The following is a 10,572-nucleotide window of genomic DNA, read 5'->3' as shown; positions in this document are numbered from 1 at the left end:
AGGAGGTCAAACTCTCCCTTTTTGCTGACAATATGATCTTATACTTAGAGAACCCCAAAGACTCAACCACAAGATTCCTGGAAGTCATCAAAAAATTCAGTAATGTCTCAGGATATAAAATCAATGTCCACAAGTTACCTGCCTTTGTATACGCCAACAACAGCCAAGATGAGAGGCGAATTAAGGACACAACTCCCTTCACCATAGCTTCAAAGAAAATGAAATACCTAGGAATATACCTAACAAAAGAGGTGAAGGACCTCTATAAAGAAAATTATGAAACCCTAAGAAAGGCAATAACAAATGGAAGAAAATATCATGCTCATAGCTGGGAAAAATCAACATTGTTAAAATGTCTATACTTCCCAAAGCAATCTACCTATTCAATGCCATCCCTATTAAAATACCAACATTGTACTTTTAAGATTTGGAAAAAATGATTCGCATTTTGTATGGAACCAAAAAAATCCCCGTATAGCTAAGACAATTCTTAGTAATAAAAATATAGCCGAGGCATCAGCATAGCAGATTTTAGGCTGTACTACAAAGCCATAGTGGTCAAGACAGCATGGTACTGGCACAAAAATCGAGACATAGACATTTGGAATCAAATTGAAAACCAGAAAATGAAACTAACATCTTACAACCACCTAATCTTCGATAAATCAAACAAAAATATACCTCGGGGGAAAAACTCCTATTCAATAAATGGTGCTGGGAGAACTGGGTATCCACATATAAAAGACTGCAACTGGAGCCACACTTTTCCCCACTCACAAAACTTGATTCGAGATGGATAAAGAACTTAAATTTAAGGCATGAAACAATAAAAATCCTCAAAGAAAGTATAGGAAAAAAACTGGAAGATATCGGCCTGGGGAAAGACTTCACGAAGAAGACTGCTGTGATAATTGCAACAACAAAAATAAACAAATTGGACTTAATTAAACTAAATGCCGAGACAACAACTAAAGCAAATAGACAACCTACACAATGGGAAAGGATATTTGCATATTTTGAATCAGACAAAAGCTTGATAACTAGGATCTATAGAGAACTCAAATTAATACACATGAAAAAGCCAACAATCCCATATGTCAATGGGCAAGAGTCATAAATAGAACCTTCTCTAAAGAAGACAGACGAATGGCTAACAAATATATAAATAAATGCTCATCATCCCTAATTAATAGAGAAATGAAAATTAAAATCACCCTGAGATACCATCTAACCCCAGTGAGAATGGCCCACATCACAAAATCTCAAAACTGCAGATGCTGGCATGGATGTGGGGAGAAGGGAATACTTTTACACTGCTGGTGGGACTGCAAACTAATACAACGTTTTTGGAAGGAAGTATGGAGAACCATCAAATCGAACTCAAGCTAGACCTCCCATTTGATCCTGCAATCCCATTACTGGGCATCTACCCAGAAGGAAAAAAAATCCTTTTATCATAAGGACACTTGCACTAGACTGTTTATTGTGGCTCAATTTACAATCGCCAAAATGTGGAAACAGCCTAAATGCCCACCAATACAAGAATGGATTAACAAGGTGTGGTATATGTACACCGTGGAACACTATTCAGCCATTAAAAAATGGAGACTTTACAGCCTTTGTATTAACCTGGATGGAAATGGAACACATTATTCTTAGTAAAGCATCACAAGAATGGAGAAGCATGAATCCTATGTACTCAATTTTGATATAAGGACAATTAAACACAAGGGGGCAGTGAGCAGAGAGAGGAAGAAGGAGGGAGGAGTGGGGAAGGGATTAGCAGAAAGAGGGAAGGGGGGAAGAGGGTGGGGTCTTGGTGTGTGCCACAACTTTTGAGGGCAAGACAGAATTGTAAGAGGGACTTTACCTAACAAATGCAATCAGTGAAGCCTCGTTTCTTGTACCCTTAATGAATCCCCAACAATAAATTTAAAAAAAAACAAAACTCAGCAATAAACTCAGACATGAGGCTGGGTGTGGTGGCTCACGCCTGTAATCCTAGCACTCTGGGAGGCTGAGGTGGGTGGATTGGTCGAGCTCACACGTTCAAGACCACCCAGCACAAAAGTAAGACCCTGTCTCTACTAAAAATAGAAAAACTGAAACAAGAAGATCACTTGTGCCCACGAGTTTGAGGCTGCCGTGAGCTATGATGATGCCATGGCCCTCTACCCAGGGCTACAGAATAATAAAATTCTGTCTCAAAAAACAAACAAACAAACAAATGAGTTATTGATACATGCTACAGCATGAATGAACCTCAAAAACATTAAGGGAAAGAAACTAGTCACAAAAAAACACATGTTGAGTGATTCCATTTATAGGAAACATCCAGAGCAGGCAAATTAATAAAGATGTAAAAAGTAGATTAGTGGTTGCCAGGGGCTGGGAGGAATGAGAATACTGCTTAGTAGATACAGGATTTGTCTTGGACTGATAAAAAATTCTGAAATTAGTTAGTGGTGATGCTTCCATAACTCCATCAATATACTAAAAAGTGGTACACTTTTGCACCACTAAATGGGTAAATTTTTGGTATGTGAATTATCTCAATTTTAAAAGTTGCATTCGTACTTTTGGTGTGTGCCACACCTTCTGGGGGCAAGACACGCTTGTTAAGAGGGACTTTACCTAACAAATGGAATCAGTGAAACCTGGTTTCTTGTACCCTTAATGAATCCCCAACAATAGGAATTCCCTTCAAGGGATTCAACAAAAATGAATCCCTTATGCATGAGGTATGAGTATCCCAAGTTCTTTATTGTACTTGGGATATTCATACCATATTACACCTCATGCAGAAGGGATTGTTACTGTTTTAATGAACTATTGGCAGTCCCTAGAAACATTAATCAAAACATTCGGTGTTTCTTTTTTTCTTTTTTCGTTTTGTTTTCTTTTTCTTTCTTTCTTTCTTTTTTTTTTTTTTTTTTTTTTTGAGAGAGAGTGTCTCAGTTTGTTGCCTTCAGTAGAGTGCCATAACATCATAGCTCACAGCCACCTCAAACTCTTGGGCTCAAGCAATCCTCTTGCCTCAGCCTTCCAAGTAGGTAAGTAGGTGGGACTACAGGTGCTTGCTACAACACCCAGCTAGTTTTTAGAGACAGGGTCTCCTTCTGGCTCAGACTGGTCTCAAACTCCTGAGCTCAGGCAATCTACTCACCTTGGCCTCCTAAGAGTGCTAAAATTGCAGGCATGAACCACTGCTTCCAGTGGTATTTATTTTTTATAGTAAATATAATCTTTATTGTGGTAAAATACACATAACATTTACCATTTTAAGTATACTGTTTGGCAAATGTAATTTAGTATGTGCATATATCTTGATACATTTTCATTTAAAAAGTATATTGGTACTATAAATTAAAATGTAGCTCTAGAAACTTGTCGTTATCCTGGGAGTGAGTTTAGGGAAGCTGTGTGGGCTTCCCCACGCCTGCCTGGCACTGAGCAGGCGCCCCCCCCCCATTTCTGGCTGCTTTTCACATGCAGCTGGTGTTTAGATAACAGCAAGAGGGTCTGGTGGATGTGGTGGGTAAGTGGCTGTCCCTTCCAAGGTGACTGGTGACCTGCCCTTCTCCTCCCACACTTTCTGGAAGGTGTCTGCCCATGGGAGCCCAACCATTGCCTCAGACCTGGAGCAGATGAGGAGGACCCATCTGCCGGCACTCCAAATGCAGAGATGGGGACCTTAGCACTTCTATCAAGTATTGGCAGGCAAAAAAAATTTTTTTTGGCCAGGGCTGGGTTTGAACCCGCCACCTCTGGTATATGGGGCTGGCAGCCTACTCCGTGTGCCACAGGCACTGTCCCTGCAGGCAAATTTTTACAGTGGAAGTTTAATGACCCAAATTTTTATACAGATGCATTTTATGCAAGCTGTAGATTACACTCCAGGAAATTTATTCTGGCATAATGATATCGTCAAGTCATAACTACAATGACTTAATCTGTGTGTCCTTTTTGTCTTTAAACATTTATTTAAAAACCCTTAAAAAAAACTTTTATTGGCTTTTGAAAAGACAAGCTTGTGGTTGCCACTCTCCTTTCAGATAACTTATTTGTTTGACCATTTTTAAATGATGACTTTTAAAAAATAAAGTGTTTCTTCTGTAACAAAATGAATGAATAGTAAGGAATGACTTTCAGTGAGAAGAACAATAGTGCCAACGTTAGCTGTACACCAAGTGTGTCCCCATCAGAGTCTGGGGTGATTGGCAGGAATGTGTGAGCTGCCCAAGGTGAAGCTGTCAAAATCATAACTATTTTTATAAAACAGAGATGCTGTTTTATGAGCTAAGAATTTTATTTAACACATAATCATCCTGTACCTAAGAATCTGCATTAAATATAAACAATGTGATCTGCCCAAGCTTTTAGAATTAGCCAGTGGCACCTTCTAAATAAATAAAAGTCATTTAATTCAAATATAACCTTTCTACAGCTGTATGCCTGGAACAACAATTCTCAAAGAGAATTCCAAGAAAACACTGGTTTCTTAGGATATTGTTAGTGACTACACCTAAAAGGATTTCATGGTTATAAACTGAAGAAACATGGGTTTCATAGGATACTACAGGTGCCCTTCACACAGAGTTCTCCAGACCCTCTGGATTCCCAGCCCCACTGTAGGGAGAACGCAGTGCCCCCTGCAGTGGTATGGTTCAAGGCAGCCCTGCAGACCACAGGAGCCTGTTTTCATGGATTGGACTCCACGGAATACTTTTTGGGAAACTCCAAAAATTTAGCAAAATTGGAAGCACTTGTCACTATCTAGAAAGGGTTATTTATTTTTCCAACTGTACAGAGAGAATTTTTTTACCTTCATCTTTTATCATACCATTAATATTACTGTTCCTTTACAGGGTAACTCTGGGATTAAAATCCTGTCTTAAACTGGGTAAGTTTTTGAGCAAAAACCAATGTAGACATTTATAGCATTAGCAGTGAGGACGCATAGTCTGACAACATCAGCTGGCCAGTGTGGGGCACTAACTCTGAGCACAGAAGCCCTGGCACTACCTCTGCTTCCCTTCTCTTACTCCTGCTGTGGTACCAACAACTGGGCCCAAGCGTCATGTGACTTTCCAAAGGCCTCAACAGTGTTTAAAGGTAGAGGTAAAGCAAGATGGGCCTCCACGCTGAGGCCAAGCCTGTGTCTTCCCCGTCAGCAAGGGGTTAGTCAAGCTGGGAGCTGGGTCTCGGAAGGCAGTCAGGTCTGACATGGGGACTGTGTAAGTGGGATCAGTCAGTGTCTGTCCTTTTGTGTCCCATTGTGTTATTTTATATAAGTTCCGTATTATATAAGTAATTTATGTTTGTTTTTGGAAAATGCTGGAAATATACAATCAAAAGAGGAAAGTAAGTATCACTTCCAAGCTCTGCTCTGATAACCACAAAAAATATTTTTACATCTTTTACTCTTTTCCTTTGGCTTATTACATATAGTCCCATGTATAGATACATACAGGGAGGCCTTACAATTTTCTGGCTGCTTTTTACTTAGCAAGATATCACAAACATGTTTCCATGCCCTTAGGTATTTTCTACACAACCGTTTCAGTGACTGTGCACTGTTCCCTTGTGCAGATGTGTCACTGTGTAATGGACAAGCTCCTGTTCCTGTGCATTGGGTTCCTTTGTGTGTTCGTCTATCTTTGTGTCCTCTGTCCACCATGTCTGCGGTACCAACACCTCAATTATAGTTCCATGGCATTAGGGGTGGTGTCTGTTACTCCTTCTGCCAGCTCACTGGCCAGGCACTTCCTAGGTGGTATTTGATGATGAATACTTATGACTGTGTCTTTTCTTATTCCAGGACAGAGGGGCTTTTCAATTTGATTGACTCCCTGTGGCCCCCAGCGATACTGCTGAAAGCACCTGGCCATGGACAGTCTTATGAAGAGGTAAGCCCAGTACAGAGCAGCTCCATGCCCGTGCCAGGGGCCAAGCACCATCACCACTTCCTGTATGGGCCTTGTCCCCATGGAGGCAGCAAGGAGCTCTATTCCTTTGTGGTGACCTGTAATATAAGTTGGGGTGGGGATTTAGATCCACCTGCTCTGTCTGGAGCCCCAGCCCTGGCTGTTCTCCCCTGTGCTGCATACCATGTCCCTTGAGGTTAGTTTTTTTTTTATTTAATTCCAGGTTAATTTGAGGATACAAAGAATTAGGTTACAATGTTTGCATTTGTTAGGTATAGTCCCTGTTATAAGTTGTGTCCCACCCCCAGGCAGTATGCCCATTAGGTGGGAGCACACCAATCCCCTTCCCTCCTCCTTTCTCTCACCCTCCCTTCCTCCCCCTCCACCCATCTTGAATTGAAATGAATTTTTCTCTTATATGGGTGTGAATTAGGTCATCTTCTGGCTTCATGTTAGTACTGAGTACATTAGACATTTGCTTTTCCATTCTTGTGCTACTTTACCTAAGAAGAATGGGTTTCAACTCCATCCAGGTAAAGTCTCATCTTTTTTGTAAGGTTTTTATCTTTTTTACGGCTGGTTAGTATTCTAAGGTGTTTATTAATCCATTCCTGTGTTGGTAGGCATTCGGCTGTTTCTGCATCTTGGCGACTATAAATTGAGCTAGGGTAAATGATCTGGTGCAAATGTCGTTATGATAAAGTGATTTTTTTTTCTGGGTAGGTGCCTACTTATGGGATTAGGGGATCAAACAGGAGGTCTAATTTGAGTTCTTTGGGGATTCTTCATACTTCTTTCCAAAGAAGCTGTATTAGTTTGCAGTCCTACCAATAGTGTAAAAGTGTTCCCCTCTCTACACATCCATGCCAGCATCTGCAGCTTTGGGATTTTGTAATGTGGGCTAATCTCACCGGGCTTAGGTGATATCTCTGGGTGGTTTTGATTTGCATTTCTCTAATAATTAGAGACAATGAGCATTTTTTCATGTTTGTTAGCCATTCGTCCCTTTTCAGAGAAAGTTCTGTTCATGTCTGTTGCTCAGTGGAGGGATGGGATTATTTATTCTTTTTTTGTTGACTGAGGTGACTTTTTGATAACTGCTTAATTCCCAATCCTCACTTGCTGTCTCAACAATCAAGGCCTCAGCCTCATGCCCAGGCAGACACAGAGGGTTTTACTACCACCTTTCAGTCCCTTGTAAAACCAGCACTCAGTCTCCGAGGAAAGTAGAGCTGATATGGCCCCTGGACAGTCACAGTGTCCGAGGTCACCAGGCATTTCTATTTCCCTTCCTCATCAGATGCGTGTGATGAAGGTTCACAAGTAGCAAAATGGATTCAAAAGCGTTCCCTCCACACCCCCCTGAGCCTTTTTCAGCAGACTGGCCCACAGCCACTTAAGCCCACAGCTCCCAAGCCTGAAAATGAGGAGCCATCTTGCTTATTCGAAGTGCTAAGATCGTGAACTTGTGCTGTTACGTGTTGTGACCGAGACCTTGTGCCAAGCAACTTAGTGGTTGTCAGAAATGTTTATTTTTTGATTATTTAAGAGGAATTGGCTCGGCACCTGTAGCTCAAGTGGCTAAGGCGCCTGCCACATACACCTAAGGTGGTGGGTTCGAATCTAGTCCGGCCCACCAAACAACAATGATGGCTGCCACCAAAAAATAGCCAGGTGTTGTGGCGGGCGCCTGTGGTCCCAGCTATTTGGGAGGCTTTGGCAGGAGACTCGCTTGAGCCCAGGAGTTGGAGGTTGCTGTGAGCTGTGATGTCATGGCACTCTACCCAGGGAGACAGCTTGAGGCTCTGTCTAAAAAAAAAAAAAAGAGGAATTAATTTCTAAATGATGTTTTCAAGGTACTCTGAAAAATAGACTTCTAAAATAAAACCTCAAATTGGTAATAAATTCAGAAGTACAGAGGTTCTTATACTTGTATCGGAGTGCCCCCACAGCATACCAGAGAGATCACCCTCCTTAGCAGACGTGTGCACAGTCAGGGGCGCCCCCGTGGGCAGATGCACACAGGGTCAGGAGTGCGTTCTAATGGTGCGCTTGCATCTTTTCGCAAGACATTCACAGTCTACCTTTGCCTTCATTTTAAACAGGTAAAAACTCATCTGCCTCTTCCTACCCTTTGTTACATCCTCATGGTTCCTCTAGTTCTGGGATGAATTGATATAATTGACAAAGCCCCCATTTCTAAGCTTTATCAGCCACCAATTACCCGCTGCTTAAGAGAGATTCTCCAGGTAATGTTTTTGTTTCTAGCAGGTTCCTCAAGTATTTTGCTGTGTCTGCATGCTATGTGAGTTTCACATGTCTCTTTCTCTGCCTGTCCAAGCTGATGATCTTGGTACCCATTGCAGCTTCTATGCCAGGGTGATATATCAAAGACCACAGGTAATCATCTGTCTATTTCTGTCTCTCTCTCTCTCTCATAAGGTGTTATAATATAAATGTATTACAAGGATTAACGGTAATCTCTCTTAGAAATTAGTGCCAAAATAGAAAATCATCTTTAAAATCCAGGTAAGTGTGCTGAAGTGGTGATGAACCCCTTCCTTGCAAAGGTGTGACTGCCAGCTACTGTACTAAGTACTAGGAGCAAACACCCCAAAGATTCTCAGCCCAGTAATGCTAATTCTTTTCTGACACTTAGGCTGGTTAAAGAAAGGGAATAGGCACTGAAATCTCATTCCTAGGGTGGAAGTGGGGATCTAAGGATTGAGGTCAGTGACCCAGAATTCTGGGAATTCTGGCCTTTTAACAGATGAAGGGCCCCTCTGTGGCCCCTGTGAGACCGTGAGCAACTCTAGAGAGCGGTAGTGTAGAGGAGCTTGCTGTCCAATCAGATGGAAGTAGATGGGGGAATAGAAGTTCTTGGCACCTGAATTGCACAAAGTGCACTCTAGGAGAAGCCCCTACTGGACCTTAACTTATGGAGGAACATCCATGTAAATCTAATCACCTGAGGCACAGAGCACATCCTGTTTGTTAAGTTCTCCTCCACTCATGGCTGTATGAGTGTACTCATATGCTGGTACACATATGCCTTCTGTGCACGGCTCCTTGTGGGTGTGTGTGAAGGAAACAGGCCAGACCCAGGGTGCCTATGCTTCCTTGGGCTGTCAGAGTGTCTCCTGTGACCAGCCAGGTCAGAACAGCAGGGAATTGACAGCAAGGGTTCTTGGTCAAGGAAGTTGGTTCAAGGAAGTTGGGACCTGGGCACGTGACCTGGGCACAGAGATAGGATGGCACAGGGGTTGTCTTTTTAAACAGACTGTTCTGGGTTACCAAGGCCTGACAGAGCAAATCCCACAGCTTGTGAGTGTCACTGTACACACTTGAGAGGAGTCTCCATGAAGCCTGCATGCTTTCCACACAGCACAACTCAGCGGCCTGACTTGGGAGCCGTTCTCTTCTGCTTAAGTTATCTAGAGTTATCTTCCATTGTTCTTTTATTGTGAACTAGTTATTTGCATTTCTCTGATCGTTCCTAGGCAGAAGAGCTACAGACTGACTAAAAGAGTATCTGCTACTTCACACCAGGCAGTTCTCCATGGTTGCATATTCAGGCATAGTATATCATCTTTCATCTGTAGCAGGAGGAGGCAGACTGCTCAATATTCTTCCTGTGAGTTTTTGAACTTAAAATGTAAAAAATTTAAATGTAAAAACCATACTTAGCTTGCAGGCCACACATAAGCAGGTGGTGAGTTGGTTTGGTCACAGGCCAGTTTGCTGGTCTCAGGTCTACCTAGGTCCCTAGCGTTCTTCAAATGCTGAGCAGGGTTGCAGGGACAGGTGCTGTGAAACAGGAGGAAGCACAGCTGGATGGGTGTGTCTTGGTGTCTAGCAGACCTGCTGAGTGCACAGCAGGATGCTTAGCAGCGGGGCCAGGGGAAGGTATGGTCTGCTGAGCATGGCATAGGACACTGGCTCAGCACCTCAGGGTGTCACAGGTGCTACAAGAACACTACTGATCTGTGTAGGAGAGGCTTGTAAAACTTTATCTCATGGATTGCCTTCTCTGCAGAAGGTACAATACATGTGTTTCTGCCACAAAACCTGAGCATTACCTGGTGTTCACCGGCACGCAGAGCACTCTGAAGTCTAAATAAAAGCACATTGCCCATTGAGACAGAAGCAGAGGATTAAATTGTGAATGGACTTCATTTAGTTCTTTATTCTTTATTATCAATATTTTGCCATCTTTGTTTTCTGTGAGGAACTCTTCAGCTTATCATGTGTGTACCACCCTCTCTGAGCAGTGGGGTGCCTTGTTCCCAGGATTGTCACTGACCCAGTGCCCAGGTGCCTGTTGATCCTGAAGTGACCCCCACCATGTTCACTGAGCTTATGCAGTTGCTGAACCTTCTTGCCTCAGTTTCCTCATCTGTCAAGCAGATGTGACATTGTCTTTCCACATCTTATCATAGTTGGTTATTCTGGGGTAAATTTAATAGTTTTGAAATGCCTTCTTTTTTCCTTTGTTTTCCACTTACCCATTCACCTTTTCATCATTAGACAGCTGATTAGTGCCTCTTGTGAGGAATTAAGAGAATGATCAAAATAAATCACCCAGTGGTATGCCTCAGTGTACAGGGCCTCAGCAAAGACAAGGTGGAGCACATGATGTGTCTCC

The 10,572-nt window shown here is 42.4% G+C and overlaps 1 protein-coding gene across 1 annotated transcript in view; it reads left to right on the top strand.

The window, feature by feature from the left end:
* Positions 1–10,572, top strand: part of SPIDR (scaffolding protein involved in DNA repair) — a 533,511-nt gene that overhangs the window by 500,071 nt on the left and 22,868 nt on the right. The window contains 3 exon segments of the mRNA XM_023508281.1: positions 5,822–5,909; positions 8,033–8,180; positions 8,272–8,327. Of these exon segments, the coding sequence (XP_023364049.1) occupies positions 5,822–5,909; positions 8,033–8,180; positions 8,272–8,327 (292 nt within the window).

Source organism: Otolemur garnettii, unplaced genomic scaffold (genome assembly GCF_000181295.1).
Source record: "Otolemur garnettii isolate 467f Iridium unplaced genomic scaffold, OtoGar3 scaffold00237, whole genome shotgun sequence".
In the NCBI taxonomy this organism is placed as follows: Eukaryota; Metazoa; Chordata; class Mammalia; order Primates; family Galagidae; genus Otolemur; species Otolemur garnettii.
This window is presented reverse-complemented; position numbering and strand designations above follow the sequence as displayed.